The sequence below is a fragment of the Pyrgilauda ruficollis genome, unplaced genomic scaffold, assembly GCF_017590135.1.
Source record: "Pyrgilauda ruficollis isolate IOZ18807 unplaced genomic scaffold, ASM1759013v1 scaffold141, whole genome shotgun sequence".
Taxonomy (NCBI): domain Eukaryota; kingdom Metazoa; phylum Chordata; class Aves; order Passeriformes; family Passeridae; genus Pyrgilauda; species Pyrgilauda ruficollis.
This window is the reverse complement of record NW_024512655.1, coordinates 899,236-919,857: the sequence shown is the minus strand read 5'-3', so window position 1 is coordinate 919,857 and position 20,622 is coordinate 899,236. Positions and strand designations below refer to the sequence as shown.

At 50.9% G+C, this 20,622-nt stretch overlaps 1 protein-coding gene across 1 annotated transcript in view; it reads right to left on the bottom strand.

Moving 5' to 3' along the window:
* Positions 1–20,622, bottom strand: part of RERE (arginine-glutamic acid dipeptide repeats) — a 104,563-nt gene that overhangs the window by 71,325 nt on the left and 12,616 nt on the right. Inside the window, exons 3-5 of the mRNA XM_041460261.1 lie at positions 11,064–11,169; positions 8,490–8,586; positions 5,868–5,972 (exon numbers count right to left, since the gene is read on the bottom strand). Coding sequence (XP_041316195.1) covers positions 5,868–5,972; positions 8,490–8,586; positions 11,064–11,169 — 308 coding nt within the window. The remainder of the gene's footprint in view (positions 1–5,867; positions 5,973–8,489; positions 8,587–11,063; positions 11,170–20,622) is intronic.

The window sequence follows — 20,622 nt, the reverse complement described above, 5'->3', positions numbered from 1 at the left end:
CATCCCAACTCCTGAGCATCCCTCACTGCTGTACCTGCACGCTGTCACAGCACCTGAGCATCCCTCACCTGCTGTACCTGCACCCTGTCACTGCACCTGAGCATCCTTCACTGCTGTACCTGCACCCTGTAACTGCATCCCAACTCCTGAGCATCCCTCACTGCTGTACCTGCACCCTCCTGTCACAGCACCCTCGCAGCCCTGGCTGCTGCAGCTGCACACCTGCATGCACACAGCTGCACGGGAGCCCCCAGCTGCCCCGCTGGCAGCGCTCTCGGGAGCACGCAGGAGCCACGGAAGGAGCCCGGAATCACCGCAGGGGCAGCACCTGAGCATCCCTCACTGCTGTACCTGCACCCTGTCACTGCATCCCAACTCCTGAGCATCCCTCACTGCTGTACCTGCACCCTCCTGTCACAGCACCCTCGCAGCCCTGGCTGCTGCAGCTGCACACCTGCATGCACACAGCTGCACGGGAGCCCCCAGCTGCCCCGCTGGCAGCGCTCTCGGGAGCACGCAGGAGCCACGGAAGGAGCCCGGAATCACCGCAGGGGCCGCGGCGATGGAGCCTACCTGCAGGGCCCGGAGGGATCGTCCATGGCTGTGACAGCGGCCCGGGGCCGGCCTGGATCGCTGGGCGCTCTGCTCCCGGCCCAAACTCTGCCTTTTCCCCTCTCCCAGCCCAAAATGGAGGCACATGCGGGCTGCGAGACCTCGCCGAGCCTGCACTGAGCTTGTGCTGTGACCTAAGCCCGCACGCAGAACGCACAAACTTCGCCCTCGGACCGGCGGCACTGAGCATGTGCTGTGACCCTCCCTCCTCCTTCCTCCTCCTCCTCCTCCTCCTCCCTCCGGAACGGCTCCGCCGCCGCTCCGGCAATGGACGCGGCGGGGATCCGCAAAACAGCCGGGATCCGCAAAAACAGCCGGGATCCGCAAAAACAGCCGGGATCCGCAAAAACAGCCGGGATCCGCAAAAACAGCCGGGATCCGCAAAAACAGCCGGGATCCGCAAAAACAGCCGGGATCCGCAAAAACAGCCGGGATCCGCAAAAACAGCCGGGATCCGCAAAAACAGCCGGGATCCGCAAAAACAGCCGGGATCCGCAAAAACAGCCGGGATCCGCAAAAACAGCCGGGATCCGCAAAAACAGCCGGGATCCGCAAAAACAGCCGGGATCCGCAAAAACAGCCGGGATCCGCAAAAACAGCCGGGATCCGCAAAAACAGCCGGGATCCGCAAAAACAGCCGGGATCCGCAAAAACAGCCGGGATCCGCAAAAACAGCCGGGATCCGCAAAAACAGCCGGGATCCGCAAAAACAGCCGGGATCCGCAAAAACAGCCGGGATCCGCAAAAACAGCCGGGATCCGCAAAAACAGCCGGGATCCGCAAAAACAGCCGGGATCCGCAAAAACAGCCGGGATCCGCAAAAACAGCCGGGATCCGCAAAAACAGCCGGGATCCGCAAAAACAGCCGGGATCCGCAAAAACAGCCGGGATCCGCAAAAACAGCCGGGATCCGCAAAAACAGCCGGGATCCGCAAAAACAGCCGGGATCCGCAAAAACAGCCGGGATCCGCAAAAACAGCCGGGATCCGCAAAAACAGCCGGGATCCGCAAAAACAGCCGGGATCCGCAAAAACAGCCGGGATCCGCAAAAACAGCCGGGATCCGCAAAAACAGCCGGGATCCGCAAAAACAGCCGGGATCCGCAAAAACAGCCGGGATCCGCAAAAACAGCCGGGATCCGCAAAAACAGCCGGGATCCGCAAAAACAGCCGGGATCCGCAAAAACAGCCGGGATCCGCAAAAACAGCCGGGATCCGCAAAAACAGCCGGGATCCGCAAAAACAGCCGGGATCCGCAAAAACAGCCGGGATCCGCAAAAACAGCCGGGATCCGCAAAAACAGCCGGGATCCGCAAAAACAGCCGGGATCCGCAAAAACAGCCGGGATCCGCAAAAACAGCCGGGATCCGCAAAAACAGCCGGGATCCGCAAAAACAGCCGGGATCCGCAAAAACAGCCGGGATCCGCAAAAACAGCCGGGATCCGCAAAAACAGCCGGGATCCGCAAAAACAGCCGGGATCCGCAAAAACAGCCGGGATCCGCAAAAACAGCCGGGATCCGCAAAAACACCGGGATCTGCGGATAAATACAGCCGGGATCCGCGAATTAATACAGCCAGGATCCACTGGTTACAGCAGGGATCTGTGAATAAACACAGCCAGGGATCTACTGCTAAATACAGCCAGGGATCTGGACACACAGCCAGGGATCCATAAATAAACATCAGCAGGGATCTGTGAATAAACACAGCGGGGGATCTACTAAATACAGCCAGGGATCTGGAAACACAGCCAGGGATCCATAAAGAAACACAGCCAGGGATCTACTGCTAAATACAGCCAGGGATCCATAAATAAACACAGCCAGGGATCTGCTGATAAATACAGCCAGGGATCTGGAAACACAGCCAGGGATCTGCTGATAAATACAGCCAGGGATCTGGAAATACAGCCAGGGATCCACCGATAAATACAGCAGGGATCTCTAATTAAACATAGCTGGGAATCTGCTGGTACAGCTGGGGATCCGTGAATAAATACAGTGGGGAATCTGCTGATAAATAGAGCTGGGGATCTGTACATAAATACAGAGGGGATCTGTACATAAATACAGTGGGGATCCAATGATAAATACAGAGGGGATCTGCCAATAAATACAGAGGGGATCCATGAGGCACGGACGGATGGAGGGATGAGGGAGGGATGGAGGGATGAGGGAGGGATGCAGGGATGCAGGATTGAGGGGCCTGGGCTGGGGGATCCCTCACTGCACCCAGCCCAGCTGTAATTGGGACACATCCCTCTGTTTTCCAGCTCCTGAGATGCCTCCAGCTACCATGAGGCTAAAGAAGGATAAAAAATTCCCCAAATACTGTATTTCGAAAGATGGAGTAAGCAAAACCGACCAGTCCCAGAACAATCCTTCATTTTCCTGTGCAGCAATCCGGTGAGGAATGTTCATGTAGCACAGGTGGATACACAATTTCCTTGTGCATCACAAGTTTCAAATGGCACAGAAAGAACAAAACAACCTTTCCTTGAGCTCTGTGTCCTCCAACAACAAAAGGGCCTCGTCCTACACATCCCCCCCAGGGCTGGGGATGTTTCTGCAGTCTGGGGTTTTTTTCAACTTATTTTGCAAATACAACCACACAAAAATAGCTTCTTTGCAAACGTATAAACAGGTTAAAATAGATCCCCACCACGCTGAGCTGCATCTGAGAGCGCTGCAGGAGTTCCTGAGCATCTCATGGTGAGCCCAGAATGCCCCAGGCAGAAATCCCCGTGCACACACAGAGCCCAGCTCGGGGTTTTTGGGGCTCAGGCTCACCCCACATCTCCAGCAGGGCTCTCTGCACCCTCAGAACCTTTCCCACAAGCAGGAGTGTTTCTCACCCTCCCACGGAACCAGAACCCCTCTTTAGGAAAGCAGATGGAGTGCAAGATGGAGCTGACAAACCCCAGCCCTGAAATGTGCCCCAACACTTTCACTCCCCACAGCAGAGGAAATGCAGCAGCAGAAACTCAGAGCCACCAGCAAAACACAGCCCAAAAATCCAAAAATGCCACTAGGGCATTTTTGTTAAAACCCTTTGCTAGGATTTTTCTCTTATTCTAGCTGAGAAGCTTCAGAAAAGAAATGTAAACAATAAGTATCTGATGGTTGTAGAAGGTAGTCTGGATTGTTTACCAACAGGTGCATCTTTGATTAATCTGAGTTGTTTCTTCTTAATAACCAGTCAAAGATCCAGTGTCAGACTCTGAGAGTCACGAGCTTTTGTTATCATTCCTTTCTATCCTCTGAACACAGCCATACTCCAACCAACCTCCCTTGGTTCCTCTCTCTGAACCTTCCCCACTCCAAAACAAAAAACAGGCCTGAGTTAGGAAAAGAAACCTGGCTGCAACCAAATGAAGAAAAGCTGACTTTGCAGAGCTGGCTAATTTGGGTAATTAGCTGATCACTAAGTGCTCTGCTCTGTCCTTTCATTGATCCTTTCAGGCTCAGTCATCCTCTAACAGCTGGAAGAATTAAAGTGGGTTTAAAACCCCACTGCCAGCAACAAAAATGCCATTTCCCAGGAGAGACCATCCCTTAGGCACCACTACCAACACTCCAAGCCCAAAGTGAAGCACAGTGACAAACACAGGGGTCAGGGAGGGTGCTGAACATTCCAGAGGGGCACCATGAAAACTTCACCATGAAAACCTCACCATGAAAACTTTATCAATTAAAACCTCATCCATGAAAAACCTCATCCATGAAAAACCTCATCCATGAAAAACCTCATCCATGAAAAACCTGATTCATAAACACCTTATCAATGAAAACCTCACCATGAAAACCTCATCCATGAAAAACCTCATCCATGAAAAGCCTCATCCATGAAAAACTTAGCAATTAAAACCTCATCATGGAAAACCTCACCATGAAAACCTCACCATGAAAAACCTCATCCATGAAAAACCTGATTCATAAATACCTTATCCATGAAAACCTCACCATAAAAAACCTCATCCATGAAAACCTGATTCATAAAAACCTTATCCATGAAAAACTTATCAATTAAAACCTCACCATGAAAACCTCCCCAGGCCTTGCCTCGTGGACAGCTCTAAAGAAGACACCAGTGGTGCTCCAGAAGCATTTGAGGGTATGGTGTTTGAATTTGGGGCATCCCCAGGGCTTCCCAGAGAAGGGGAAATGCCTGGGGGAGGAGTTGCAGCAGCCCAGCCCCATCCCAGCCACCAAGACAGACTGGGACACCCCAGAGAGGCAAGGAAGCCTCAAAACCAGGCAATTTCCTAACAAATACCACTCAGGGAGCTCCTCCTCACTGCAGGCACTTAGTGGCAATGCCCTCAAGCACAAAGATCCAGATCTGCTTCAGAAACAGTAAATCCAGCACAGAACAATTCAAGTATTTATTAGTTATGTTAACCCCCACTTCCAATGAGACTTTTCTCCAGGATATTTCTGGAAATCAAGGTGCACAGCTGATTGTGTCCAAAGAATCCTCAAGGCTGGCACTTGTGGGGCATTTTCTGTGCTAGAAAATCCCATAAATGCAGAAAGTGTCATGTTTGGACCCAGAAAACAACAAAGCCACAGCCTGGACTGAGCTTTCCAAACAGAGCTGGCCAAGGCTGGCTGAGGAAACCTTTCCAGGCAGACTGAAGAGCATGGACACTCCTTCCTCAAGTATGAACTGATCCCAAAAAATTCTTTCTGTACTTCCCATTTGTTCAGGGCCAGCAAAACATACACCAGGAATTCCTGATTAGGGACCCTGGACAGTTATTTACACATGAAAGCAGGAATTTCCACACTTAAAAACTTTCAATTTGATTTCTTAGAAGTGTCTAAATTTCAACTGAATACACAAATAATTTTTAGAGGTATTTTCAAGGGTGTACATTCAGCCAACAAGGCAGCCAAGAATTCCTGCTGAAGTTTGCAAGCTTTAAAAAACTTCCATAATTCCAAGAAGCTGTTTAGAAGCAGCACATTATTTACTCAGAGATGCACCTGGATATCAGGACTCACCGCAGAATTTTATTTTCTGTTTTTATTTCTCTCCTGTATAAACCCACACTCAGAAAGATGCAGCTTCTCCCTTGCATCCCTTCCAGCCCAGCCTCCTGCCAGCTGGATTTTAACCTTTCTTCCTTCCCCTGAGTAATTTTCAGAGAATTAAGGTTGGAACAGACCTCCATGATCATCAAGCCCAACCTTTGAGTGAGCACCAGCTCAGGTCAGTGGTGAAGTGGAGTTTAAAAGCCATTTTCACTTACCTGGTCTCTGGATTATAGCCCAGGATGTAGAAAAATGAATCCACTCGTGCCTTGAACTCTCTAGCAGCAAATATGTCAGAGAAATGGGAGATGTTGCACTTCCCTCTGGAAGGAAGAAAGAGGAGAAAATGGCATTAGAATTCTAGCTTGAGTAACAGCTCCTTTAATTAAGTGCCACTGCAATCTGGGGAGAAGCCACGGGCATCCCCACTCTCATAAATGTCCAGAACATCATAAATCCAAGGCTGTTTTAACAAAAATCCTTTAACAGCAGTGTGGGTTCTTGCCATGGTGGGAGGGGAAGGAGATGCAGTCACAGTGGCTCAGATGCTGCTCTGCAAACACTCCATAATTCCCCTCCAGCCAGCACAGTCCTGAGCAGCCCAAAAACCACCAGCCCGACAAAGAGCAGCTCCAAATGCAATCCTGACAGTGGGTGATGTGCAAAGCTCTTGCAGCCACATCCTCCAGAATTCCCAGCCCACGCTGCTGAGGCACGGAGCAGCAGCAGGTCTGAGAGGCTCCCACACACCTGAGTGCCAGCCTGGCTCTCCAGCACTGACTTCTCCCTGCTTCCCCAGAGACAGAAAACGAGCAGGGGGTTTGTCTGGGTATTTCACATTTCACAGGTATTCTAAGGAAAGAGGTTTAGCTTCCTTTCAATAATTCAGCTAATAAGCATTTTCCAGCTAAGCTGCAGTGTCTCTGTGGATGGCAGCAGCACCTCCTGTTCCCAGCACTCCAGACCAGGAGTTCTGCATTTCAGAGAGGTAAAAAGCACATCATGTTTATTACACACTTCCACAGAGATCTACAACTACCCTCCAGTTAAATTTTTCCACTGGTTAGAGCAGAATATTGCTAGTTACAATCACTGGTTTTTACTCCCCAGTTTGTCATCAATCCACTGCGTGTCCAGAGCCATTTGTTTGCAGAGGGCAGAGAAATAATCTCGTATTATAATAAATTAAAATCTCATGTTAACCTTTCATGCATCACCACACTCTGTGCCTCCCCCATGTTCTCTGCAAGAACACCGTGTGCAATTATCCTTCTGCTCATCCTGTGCACTCTGAGGTTATTTTTCAAGTTTGTTTGGCACACATGGATATTCCATTTTTATCTTTCCGTTCCTATCTTTTCTTTAAAGGGAAAAACAACGGAGAGGATGTAGCAGGGGAGTCAGAACAGCCCCAGGGAAACTGCAGCCACAGAGTTGAGTTTCTCTGAGCTTGAGCACATTTCCAGCCTGGCTCCTGAGGTAAAACTGGAAGGGGACTCAGCAGAGGCACTGTGGAATGCCCCCAGCACAGCCCTGGAATGCTCTGAGTTTGTAAGAAAGGTTCAATATGTAAATCAAAGACTTTCCCCCACCAGAACAGAAGCCAGTTTGTCTCGAAGTAAGTGGCTTCAGCAAAGTGACTCTGAACAAAACAAAGTCTCCAGATGGCTGTGGTGAAACACCATCTGAGCACCATTATCAGGGAGATTATTCAATTTGCATCCTGACAATATCCATGCATGTTTGGCATGCTGAAAATCAGCTGACAAATAACTCCTTGCTGCTGGGATCTGCAAACATCTCAAGTGAGGGTGTCTCCCTCAGCCTGCCCAGGGCAGCAGGGCAGAGGGCAGGGCACACACCTGGGCATCCCTGCTGGGCAGGCACATCTCCCCCAGCTCTGGGCTGAGCTCAGAGCACTCAGAACAAGCCTTTAATGCAGGTCACCCAGAGAGCCAGTGCTGCAGCAGTGCCGTGCCCTGAGCTGGCAGGGATGGCAAACTGCACCTGCTGGGCACCACTGCCCGCCTGGCACGGGCAGGAGCCTGCAGCTCCCTGCAGGGACAGGGCACATGGCACTGCAGGGACAGGGCACAGCTGGGCTGGGGTGGTGACCCAGGAACCTCTGGCCCCAGAGCCCCTGACACCTCTGTCCCCTGGCTGTCCCCCAGAGCCCCTGACACCTCTGTCCCCAGTCCCAGGCTGACCCCAGGCCATCCCCAGGCTGTCCCCAGCTGTCCCCAGGCTGTTCCCAGGCTGTCCCCCAGCCCCAGGCTGTCCCCAGGCTGTCCCAGGTGTCCCCAGGCTGTCCCCAGGCGTCCCAGGCTGACCCCAGGCCATCCCCAGGCTGTCCCCAGGTGTCCCAGGTATCCCCAGGCTGTCCCCAGGCTGTCCTAGGTGTCCCCAGGCTGTCCCCAGGCGTCCCAGGCTGACCCCAGGCTATCCCCAGGCTGTCCCCCAGCCCCAGGCTGTCCCCAGGTGTCCACAGCTGCCCCAGCTGTCCCCAGGCTGTCCCCCAGCCCCAGATGTCCCCAGGCTGCCCCAGGTGTCCCCAGGTGTCCCCACCTCAGGGCAGCAGCGTGGTAGGTGTCCACGTAGTCGGAGATGAAGAGCTCGCGGTTCTTGATCACGGGGTCAGTGATCACCAGCTCCCGGCCCGAGTCTGCAGAGACAAAGCCCAGGAGACAGCCCCAGGCTGCCCCCAGCCCCAGGCTGTCCCCAGGTGTCCACAGCTGCCCCAGCTGTCCCCAGGCTGTCCCCCAGCCCCAGATGTCCCCAGGCTGCCCCAGGTGTCCCCAGGTGTCCCCAGCTGTCCCCAGGCTGTCCCCAGGCGTCCCCACCTCAGGGCAGCAGCGTGGTAGGTGTCCACGTAGTCGGAGATGAAGAGCTCGCGGTTCTTGATCACGGGGTCAGTGATCACCAGCTCCCGGCCCGAGTCTGCAGAGACAAAGCCCAGGAGAGCCCTGACACAGCAGCTGGGCCACCACTGCCACCAGCAGCAGGGCACAGCCCCGGCTGCTGCCCGGGTCCCCCTGAGGTGTGCTCAGTCGGGGGCTGTGGGGATTCACGTGGAAGAACATCCCGTCCATCCTTATCCATCCATTCTCCCAGGACTTCTGAAGGGAAAAACCTTCTAAGGGCACGGGGTGACTCCTCTGGAGCACTGGGAGCAGCCACTCCCAGGGGAAGGAGCCAAGGAGGTGAGTCTGCTGCGTTTCCAGGATCAGGAACGGGCTCCTGTGCATATTTAATGGCAAATCTTCAACAAAACCTGACGGGGGTGACTGCACAGAGCTCTGGCTTTGAGGTAAATATTGACATCCGTGTTCAAACACAGAACATTCTGAGTGCTAACAAAAGAACTGGAAGACAACTTTTTCCATGACTTCTTTCTAACACCTTTGAGGAAGACACAAGAATACTTCTCCACACACAGGAGACTGCATTAAAAAGCAGCCATGCCATCAAAAATACTTTGTGACACTGTGCCTGTAATCTCATTGTTAGAAGCTTCAAATAAATTAGTAACAGGAATGTTGGATTTGTGGAGCTTTTGCTAAAAGCACACACAGAATGTCCTTTAAAAGGGGAACGTGTGCTCAACTTTGTTCTGCCAGGCACCAGAAAGTTGCTGCATTCTGTATTTCAATCCCCAACTTTTATCATCACGGTTCACCTTGGAGGATCTGCAGAATTTTTAACAGTTGCCTCAAGGAAATTTCCTGGTAAGAACAGAAGCAAATGTTATGTCTTCCCTGGAGGCAGGAGATAAATGACACTGGGATATGTACTAAAGTTTCTTCTGCTTCTATGAAACACAAGATCACACTTGTTTTTGCAAAGAGAAAAGGAGAAACTCAGCTCCAAGTGCTTCAGTTCCATCCCTCACTGCAATATTAATCACAGTGAATATTCACATGTGCAAGGGAGCACACTGAGAGACACAGCTCTCGTGGCACTGTGGCAGAGCCACAGAAACCAGAGGAGAGCCCCAATTTCTGCAGATAATTTGGTGCTCAGTTCATTATCAGCACAGTGTCCAGGAGGCCTGACAAGGATCTGGGGTTATTTTGCTTTTCTATCCCCTCTCAAGGAGATAATAATAGCAATAAATAAAAAATAAATAAGTAAATAAATAAATAAATAAATAAATAAAATTAGTAATGATAATAATGATAATAATAATAATAATAATAATAATAATAATAATAATAATAATAATAATAATAATAATAATAATGTTGTTATTCTTATTACTCCACTGTTACTAATATTGTTTCTGCTGTTGTTATTAATTATTATTACTAACACAGCCCAGCACCTGCAGCACACCTGGCATGTCCCTGATGTCCCTGATTCCAGGAGCAGGGCACACACCAGGGACAGCAGGCAGCAGAGACACCAGCAGGCCTCTCCTGCCACCACGTCCTGCTTCCACAGCCCTGCAGAAGTGTGCTGCTAGAACTGGGACTGGGCCTTGTTAAAGCTGGGACTGGCCAGGCTGGCCCCATTAAGCCAGGAGCAGGCCAGGCTGGCCCTGTTAAGCCAGGATCAGGCCAGGCTGGCCCTGTTAAAGCTGGGACTGGCCAGGCTGGCCCTGTTAAGGCCAGGATCGGGCCAGGCTGGCCCCATTAAGCCAGGACCAGGCCAGGCTGGCCCTGTTAAAGCCAGGATCAGACCAGGCTGCCCCGTTAAGCCAGGATCAGGCCAGGCTGGCCCTGTTGAGGCTGGGACTGGCCAGGCTGGCCCTGTTAAGGCCAGGATCGGGCCAGGCTGGCCCCATTAAGCCAGGACCAGGCCAGGCTGGCCCTGTTAAAGCCAGGACCAGGCCAGGCTGGCTCTGTTAAGCCAGGAGCAGACCAGGCTGGCCCCGTTAACCCAGAACCAGGCCAGGCTGGCTCTGTTACGCCAGGACCAGGGCAGGCTGGCCCCGTTAAGCCAGGATCAGGGCAGGCTGGCCCTGTTAAGGCCAGGATCAGGCCAGGATCAGGCCAGGCTGCCCCGTTAAGCCAGGATCAGGCCAGGCTGCCCCGTTAAGCCAGGATCAGGCCAGGCTGGCCCAGACCACTCACCGTTCTCGTTGTGCCTGTCCTGCACCAGGTGCTGGTACACCGAGTCGGGCACCTCGGACTGGCGGTAGTACCACTTGACGTTCATCAGCAGATGGTCCCTCTTGCTCTGAAAAACAACCCCGGGCTGTTACTGACAGGGAAATCAGCCAAACCCCACAGCCCTCCCAGGCCAGGCTGGCTCTGTTACGCCAGGACCAGGGCAGGCTGGCCCCGTTAAGCCAGGATCAGGGCAGGCTGGCCCTGTTAAGCCAGGATCAGGCCAGGCTGGCCCTGTTAAGCCAGGATCAGGCCAGGCTGGCCCCATTAAACCAGGAGCAGACCAGGCTGGCCCAGACCACTCACCGTTCTCGTTGTGCCTGTCCTGCACCAGGTGCTGGTACACTGAGTCGGGCACCTCGGACTGGCGGTAGTACCACTTGACGTTCATCAGCAGATGGTCCCTCTTGCTCTGAAAAACAACCCCGGGCTGTTACTGACAGGGAAATCAGCCAAACCCCACAGCCCTCGCTGGGAAAACCCCAGGCCAGACCCAGAGGGAGGAATTTCTCCAGCCTGTGCTGGTGACAGGTTGATTTCCAGCCCAGACACAGGCAGGGAGATCCTCCTGCACCAGTTGTGTCTCTCTGCATCTGACCAGCAAACCCCAATCTACTCACTGGTGTTAATTAACTCAGGGAAAGAGGAGGGAGCAGAAAAGGATTGCAATTTTTGGCCTCATGCAGTCTGCTGATTTCCCCAAATAAGAAGTATTTATGGCCAAACATGCAAAAAGGAATAGCCACAGTAACACCATTCAGTGCAAGCACTCTTAGCAGTGGAAACCAAGAGATAATAGATTTTTTTCCCCCAAGGACAGATGGATCCAGACATAATCATAGATGTTCTTTATTACACAAAAGAATATGATACTGCACTTCAATCACAATAATTACAGGCTCTGACTGCTCACCAACCTCACAGCAAAATTTACACAAAACTGTCTTCCCCAAATGCTCTTTTTTCATTGAGGCTCCAGCCACCAATTTGCTCCTTCTTAGAAGGAAACTGAAGCACAAACACCACTGAAATAAAGAGAACTTTTGGATCAAGTCCCTACAGATTCTATCTCCAAATGCCTGGTGTGCAATTCTGCTGCTCCAAAGCAGAGAGGAAACAAAGCCTGAAGGGACAGAGCATTGCTCTGCCATGACACAAGTGCAGCTGGTTTTGCCCGGGGCTGCACTCCCCGGAGCGGGCGGGGAGAGCCCCCCCGGGCTCCAGTGCAGCTCTCCTGCTGCAAAGCAGCAGCCAAAGCTTCCCGGGAACGGCACCTGCCGAGCACAGCCCCTGCAATACCGGCACAGCACTGCCAGCGGCAGCATTGTGCCAGGAAAGCTGGGGCCGGGCCCGGAGCATCCCCGTCCTGTCCCCACAAAGCCACCCCCACACCCCCATCCTGTCCCCACACCCCCTGAGCACCCCGGGCTGAGGCTCCTTTTCCACACCACATCTGCAGTCGGAGCCGAGGAGCTGGAAATGCAGGGAAACCCAAGGGACAGAGAGTGAGGGGTGGCTCTGGTTTCTGCTGCTCACAAACTGGGCTGCTCTGCTGAAATAATGCTCTGTGCACCACAGCTTTTATGGGCAGTCCCTCTGAATTCTGGAGACAAAAAAGCCCGAGTAAATAATCTGTTACCCTCCGCTAAGAGTTCATAAATCCTCTCAGAGCAGCTCGCGGCAATGATGGCAAACATCAACCCAGCATCTCCCTGCAAATTCTCTTTGTGTTCCTCAGCTGAGAGCACAAAACCCCACTCTTTTGTTACACACACCCTGGGAGGATGCTCAGAGAGCTTCCCTGGCACCAAGCCCGCTCACACGCACGAGGACAGCTCCCAACAAGCACCAACGCTGGTTTTTGTGCCTCTGGAGCCTTTCAAAGAGCAGAACTCCACGGAGCCCTGCACAGGAGGCACAGCCTGGAGCTTGGGCTGCTGGTTTGGAATAGCAAATGACACCAGGACTGGAAATGTGCACTGGGCTCTGCCAGGGAGGGGCTGCCAGGGCTTCCCTACAAACCCAGAATCACCCCAGGTGTGCAGAAGCACCCACAAACCCAGCTTCCCTACAAACCCAGAATCACCCCAGGTGTGCAGAAGCACCCACAAACCCAGCTTCCCTACAAACCCAGAATCACCCCAGGTGTGCAGAAGCACCCACAAACCCAGCTTCCCTACAAACCCAGAATCACCCCAGGTGTGCAGAAGCACCCACAGAAAAGGGCAGAGCTCAGAAAAGAGGGAGCTGCTGCACCTGGGAGAGGAGGGAGGCAGGGAATGGGAAGGGATGGGTGGCTGTGTGTCCTTCCAGACACCCTGCTGGGAGGGGACAGCTTTGCAGGGGGAACTGGGGGGGCCCAAATTCATCCTTGACATCTGCAGGGAATCCCACAAAAAGCAGGGATGGCACTGCCAGTGTCCCTCTGCCCCGGCACCACACCAAGCCCCAGGCTGAGGGGACACGGTGATGCCACCACTCCTGTCACAGCACAGGGGACAAGGCCAGGGGCAGCACTCACACCCATCATTGTGGAGAGAAGAAATCCGTGGTTCAAGGTGAGGTTTTCCCCCTGCTGCCATCAGGGAGCACCTCACTGTGTCCCCAGAGCCCCTCTGGGTCCTTCAGGCAAGGCAAAAAGAAGATTTTGCTGGTTGCCCCAGCTGAACCAGGCAGTGTGCACCAACAGCTGAGCAGCAGGGACTGCACGAGGGCAATACTCAGGAATATTCACAGAGAGCACAAAGTGTTCATCACTCACAAGTGGCACTTGTGATGGCACTGACAGGGCACACTGCAAAGCAAAGCAGGTTGCAGGGGTTCCCCAACACCCAGAAATGGCTTTTCTTTCACCCAGAAAACAGCAATAATGTGTCTTTTAAAGCTATGGAGAAAACAAGTTAAGAGTTATAACCCAAGCAGGCGATAAAACCAAAACACCACCAACCCACACGTGCTGCCTTTCTCAGAGGAGCCAAGGTCTGCCCCCACCTCCCAGCACCTAAATCCTACCTGAGAGGCATTCTAAGTGATTCAGAAATGAGGAGATAAACGGGGCCAAGGTGAAGACCAGAACAATTCTCAGACTCTGACAGTGCTGCTGACAGTGCCCATTTGGAGCATGGAATGGCTCTGTGCCTCCTCACAGGCAAAGCAGCAACAAAAACATCATTTACAGTGGGATGTGCAAGGAACCCTTCCCAGCAAAGTCTGGCAAGGATGCACTTGGGGTTGGGTTGGCTGGGCTGTGGGTTCTGGGTTTCTTTGGGGGTGTTTTTTTGGGGGAAGATGAGCTGATCTCCTCCCTAAATACCTTTTTTTACCACCACTGGCCATTTTTGTCCAATTCCTTTAACAGCTGCACCCTGACAGCCCCTCTTCTGTGCCCACTCTCCAGCAAAGATGATTTTGTGGGGTTTAACCTGAAGCTTCAATCTTGCTAAAAATACAACACGTCTGTCAGAGTCTCCCTTTTCACATTTCCATCCCTCATGGCACAGGAATTCCTAGACATGCTATTTTGTCAGCCAACTTCCTAAATACGTATGTCATTTATAAAGCAGACTGCACTCAGAGGTGTCAAGGCACCAACTTCTGTGGCAGACTATTTATTTTCAAACCATGTGCACACAAAAGAAGTGTCCCTTACCTCCTAAAAGTGTGACTATTTTTTTTTTTTCCCTTTTTTACACCTTTACATCTGAAAAGCTGCAGACACATGCCAAATCCAGGCTTGCAGAAACTGCAGCCATGGCAAGAGCTTTAAATTTCAAGTGTCTTTCTGTCAGCTCAAAATTATTCCCTGTGCTGCAAAACCACATTCTCCCCTTTAATGAAAATATTGTCTTTTGCTGCAGCGCTCACAAAGTGCTCATTTGGGGGTTTTATTCTCGCTGACATTTTGGGTTTTGTTCCTTTTAAACAGCATGAATCAGTTTTGGACATTGAACAAGAATTAGATGGGATCTGTAAATGGATTAAAGCTTCTCAGTTCACAAGCATCTGGTCCACTTCTATTTAAAATGAGCCTCTGCCTTGAAGGGAAAAAAAAAAAAATAATGCTGCAAGTTGTCTTTAAAAAGCAGGAATGTCCTGATTTCCACAGCATTTGTGACAATTCCAAGGTGCCTGCTTTCCCTGGACAGCCCAGAGCAGAGATGGGTGAGAACCCAAAGCAGCAGAGATGTCCTGCAGCCCCTGCCAGGGGATTTCACCAGAGCACTGCACCCCCTGCCCTGTTTAGATCCACCTTCAGCCACGGGCAGCTTTGGGGGGCGCGTGCCAAAGGCTGGAGGTGACAGATGGGCACTAGCAGCAATTCCAGAGACACAAACAGGGACAAGGGACAGAGCATCCTCCCTTCCCAAGCTGTCTGCCACCACGGAACCTCACTGCTGCACAACTGCTCTTACTCCCACTTCTGACATCTACTAACAGCCAAAGGAGAGAAAAGGAAAAATATATCAAGAGAGAAAAGGAAAAATATATAAAGAGAGAAAAGGAAAAATAAATATATAAAGAGAGAAAAGGAAAAATAAATATATAAAGAGAGAAAAGGTAAAATATATAAAGAGAGAAATGGAAAAATAAATATATAAAGAGAGAAAAGGAAAAATATATAAAGAGAGAAAAGGAAAAATATATAAAGAGAGAAAAGGAAAAATATATATATAAAGAGAGAAAAGGAAAAATAAATATATAAAGAGAGAAAAGGAAAAATATATAAAGAGAGAAAAGGAAAAATAAATATATAAAGAGAGAAAAGGAAAAATAAATATATAAAGAGAGAAAAGGAAAAATATATAAAGAGAGAAAAGGGAAAATAAATATATAAAGAGAGAAAAGGAAAAATAAATATATAAAGAGAGAAAAGGAAAAATATATAAAGAGAAAAAAGGAAAAATATATAAAGAGAGAAAAGGAAAAATATATAAAGAGAGAAAAGGAAAAATATATAAAGACCACTCAGATTCACTGTGGGAAAAAAAAAAAAAAAAAAAAAAACCAGGGGGGGGCACAAAAGAAACCACCCGGGGAAAAAAAAAAAGCAGCAGAGGGGGGACACAAATGAACCCATCTGGGAATCAGGAGCTAAAGAGACACAGCAAGGATTATTTCTCCTCCCTCTCCACAGCAGCACGTGTAATTTCACGTTCTCAGGGTATCTTTTTGTAGGCTGTTTGCTAATTAATTAAGAAAACTGATCAGCTGTTTGTAAGCCAAGCAAACCCAGCCTGGAAATGCAGAGGTTATTACTACAAATGAATGTTATTTTTGCAGCTTGATTATTTAATTCAGACGCCTGCATAGCAACACATAATTACTCCTTGCAAACAGAGCAGCATTGTCAGCGTTCAGCAAGAAACACAAATGTGAAATAAAAGCAATGATGTGGCCACATGCAGAATAACCCTGGAGCAGGGCAGGGCTGTGCCCTCACCCCGAGCCGAGGCAGAGCCTGCAGCCCTAAACCTGCTCCTGTTATCTAATGACTGCTCCATCTACACGGATTTTCTAATAGCAACAAGCCTGGGTGGCTTATCTGGGCACAGAGGCTGTGATTTGTGTGATTTGGGCTGATTGAGCGCAGTAATGGCAGGCAGGAAATGAGAAGCCCTGGGAAAGCCACGGATAATCGATCAGAGGATTCACTCAAGTGTGAGCTGAGCTGGGAATGAGCTGCTGGGGTAGCAAATATTGCTGTTTCCAGGGTAAAGGCCCATCTCTGTGATCTATGCAGGCCACAGCATAATTTATTGACAAAACAATATCGGATTTTTTCACAACTGACATTTTCTGACTGTTTACAGCACGAATTCTTCACGTGCCCTTTTTATTCACAAATAAAACTCCTTTTGGAATCCAGCGAGTCGCGCAGCCTGGCAGAGGAGGAGCTCTGAGATGTAAAGCACTCCTCACTCCCACCCTGCCCCGAATTCCAGGCTCTCACAGGTGCCCAGAGCACCTGCAGGGACACAGCTGGCCCAGAGCCCGGGGATGCACACCCAGGGATGCTGCTCAGCCAAGTTTTTGCTCTGTACCCACAGAACGTGCAGCAGCACTGTCTGCAAACATCACATTTGTGGTCTTGCTCCTCACAGGAGGACGGGGGAAGGCACCAGAGCCCCAGGAACACACTGACCCAGCCAGGAATCAACCAGCAGCCTGCCCACACCTTTAAAGCTGCACGGGTGCCCAAACCCACGTCCACAGCAGGGCGCATCATCTGCGGGGTGCATGTGAGGCAGCCCCAAAGCCCCCGGGGCTGCAGCTCTGCAGAACTGCAGTCCATGCCCAGGAGATGCCATCTGCTGTCTCCCAGCGTGGGTGTTTGGCACTGGAGCTGCCAGACTTGCTGAAAAACAGAGCTCGGCTCCGAGCACGGCGTGTTCTGCTGGGACAGAGAACTGTGCGGCTCTGCAGCGGGACAGAGCCACCAGGAAATGCAAGAAAAGGCACTGGACTGAGCCTGGTGCATGCAGCAGCGAGCTGCACCTCTCCAGGAGCGAGCTGCACCTCTCCAGCAGCGAGCTGCACCTCTCCAGCAGCCAGCTGCACCTCTCCAGCAGCGAGCTGCACCTCTCCAGGAGTGAGCTGCACCTCTCCAGCAGCGAGCTGCACCTCTCCAGCAGCCAGCTGCACCTCTCCAGGAGTGAGCTGCACCTCTCCAGCAGCCAGCTGCACCTCTCCAGCAGCCAGCTGCACCTCTCCAGGAGTGAGCTGCACCTCTCCAGCAGCGAGCTGCACCTCTCCAGGAGTGAGCTGCACCTCTCCAGCAGCCAGCTGCACCTCTCCAGGAGCGAGCTGCACCTCTCCAGCAGCCAGCTGCACCTCTCCAGCAGCGAGCTGCACGCCACCAGGAAATGGCAGAAAAGGCCCAGCAGCGAGCTGCACCTCTCCAGCAGCGAGCTGCACCTCTCCAGGAGCGAGCTGCACCTCTCCAGCAGCGAGCTGCACCTCTCCAGCAGTGAGCTGCACCTCTCCAGCAGCGAGCTGCACCTCTCCAGCAGCGAGCTGCACCTCTCCAGGAGTGAGCTGCACCTCTCCAGCAGCGAGCTGCACCTCTCCAGCAGTGAGCTGCACCTCTCCAGGAGTGAGCTGCACCTCTCCAGCAGCCAGCTGCACCTCTCCAGCAGCCAGCACCGAGCTCCTTGTGCTCTCAGGAAGTTCAGCAAACCCAGCAGCTTTTACACAAGCTGACCGATGTGGAACAAGTGTCAGCCCTTTGTTTTATTCAGTGTCACACGTGTCACCTTGAGCACAGCCTCACCCGGGGTTTTAGAGGAGAAACAGAACGTGATTCATTTCAGGTAATGATGGTGAGAGGTGTTTTTATTTAAAATAAACTCTGCTGTTTATTCCATCAGCTTTCCAGCTTTACCAGAAACAAAGCTGCTCGCTGTGCTGAGAACCTGCTTTCATTTGAGTGAAATACACTTAGGTACAAAATACCCCTAAAATTTCACTGTGATCCTAAACGACAAAAGATAATTTCATCTCTAAAAAAAAAAAAAAAAAGGCAGTTATGCTTAAAAACTGACTGGCTTAAAATAAAACTATGATAAGATCTTGCATGAAGGTTATGGGTCACTGCTTGCTGCCTCATTCAATCCCTTCGTGGTCTCTTTCTGCTCTGTTTCCTTTTTTCCCACTCAGGTTTCCTGGGTTTATTTATCCCCCACGCCTCCAGGTTGAGTGGAATTCCAGGTAATTGTCCAGGTGAAGGTGCTGCCAGCACCCAGAGCTGCTGCCCCTCCATCAGGTCCTCTCAGGTGTCACTGCACCAGCAGGGCAGGGAAATCCCATTCCGCAGCAAACTCACAAATATTCATTTCACATCAGCTCACAAACGCCAGGGAGGCCGTGGAGGTGCCACATCTCTGCTCTTACTGCAGCAACACCCCAAAACAGACAGAGCCCAGAGTCTCACCGGGCTGTAATTAACAGCACAGACAGCAATAAGCAGTTTCTGACCACAGCACCCCTGCTCGTGCTTTCTGCCTCTCCCAGCCCCACCAAAACCTGGTTACAGATTTTGCCTCTCCCCAGGAGCAGATCAGAGGGAGCTGCTGAGCCACAAGTGCCAGGGACCCTCCTGAGCATCTCCTGCTCAGCTCAGCACCCCTAATGGGATCACAAATGCACTCCACCGATCACTGGATGGATGCTCTGGTAATTAAATTCCATTAAGGTGTTTTTAGCGTTATGCCAAAGAAGGCAGCGCTGAAATGAAGATACCATTCGGGCCCCGCCTGACATTTGCCATTAAATGTCATTTATAGCACATAGCTCAGATCTAATTGCAGAGCAGCACCGGCCACAGTATTTATCACTTCTATTAAAACAAGCAGCACTCAGCAGTGGGGCTATTCAAAGCCATCATACACAGTTTAAATAGATTTCTCACCTTTTAAATATCAAGAGGCCACATTTTCTTTACCATCTCACTGAGGGGTTTACCTTTGAACAAAGACACACCGAGAGCTTGGAGGATAAAAAAAGCAGGAGACAGTTTGCTCTGCAAACCCAGCCCTGAGTTTGAACAGTGACTGCCTGCTAAAATATCACCTCATGGACAGGGAATTTTATAACAGGAAAAATTAAAGCACCTTTGCCAACAGGCTGGGGTTGGAAATTACAAAAAGAAAAGGAAAGAAAATGCACTGATCAGCCAGAGCCTGTGACTTGGCTGTTCCTGGGAGGAAACAGAGTGTGTTTGGAAATTAATGCCTGAAAAGTGAATGTTTCCTCGTGCAGCTCCCCAGAGGATGGCATGCACTCACTGAAATGTTCACCTCTTCCCAGGAACTGCCCCAGCCCGTGTCACTGAGCAGCTGAGTTTGGAACCAGAGCAAAATCAGCTTTTCACACGGAATTCACACCAGGAGGCTGACAAACACAGCCTCACCAAAACCTGCCCTAATTAATGGCAACACCCGGAGCAGCTCATCGAGGAAACAAAGCAGCAATCTCCAAAATGTCAATCTGCAGGAGGCAGGCTGCATCTCACCACACAGGAATTTCTAAGTGGTGCTCCTGCCCTGGTAGCAATAGCTAAATCAGCAACACCGGGCTCTAGTTTTTTCTTTGTATTTGTATGTAAATCAGGACTAAATAAACATAGCCCAAACCAGCTCCACAGGCTGCAATCTAATCTGAACAGAAAGATTGGAAAGATGCTCTCCATTCATCTGGAAATAGCCAGATATTGAAAACACTAAAATCAGAAATAACTACACTGAGAATAAACGGGATGCATTTACCTGCTGGAAGAGAAAAAACCTCAAAGGAAAAGTTGGGAGAGAGATACAAAGAAAAAAACAGCTTTTCTTGGGTGCTGGAAGTGTGAACATACAGACACCTGGGATGGTCCACAAGGAAAGCAGTTCTGAAACAGAGAAATGTGGTTTTTAAAGCTCCAGCACATCCCATGGCCACCATGAGCACTCTGCTCTGAACTGCAGGCAGCACAGCCAGCCAAGCTAACGCACAATTCCGAAGTTAATCGTTTGTCTTGGGCCATATAATCACCACAGCATTACAACTCCAACAAATGAAGCCACTAATAACTCCTATTAAAGAAGTCAAGGTGTTAATTCACTCCCAGGTCCGGCAGCAGAAAGCTCTGAGACCAAGCAGCAGAAAGCGCTCGGTCCTCGTGCAGAACTCCAATTAATTTCCTCTATTACTGGAGGCACTGGATGGAACCCAGCAGTGCCAGCCTCCAAGGCTCTGACTCCAGATTCCTCCTGAGGATGATGAGGAGGGCTGATGCCTCTGCCCTGCCCTGGGCACCAGGATTCACCCCAAGGGAGTCACAGCCAGCTCTTTCCAGACCCACTGGAAACAGGAGGAGTCTCTGTGC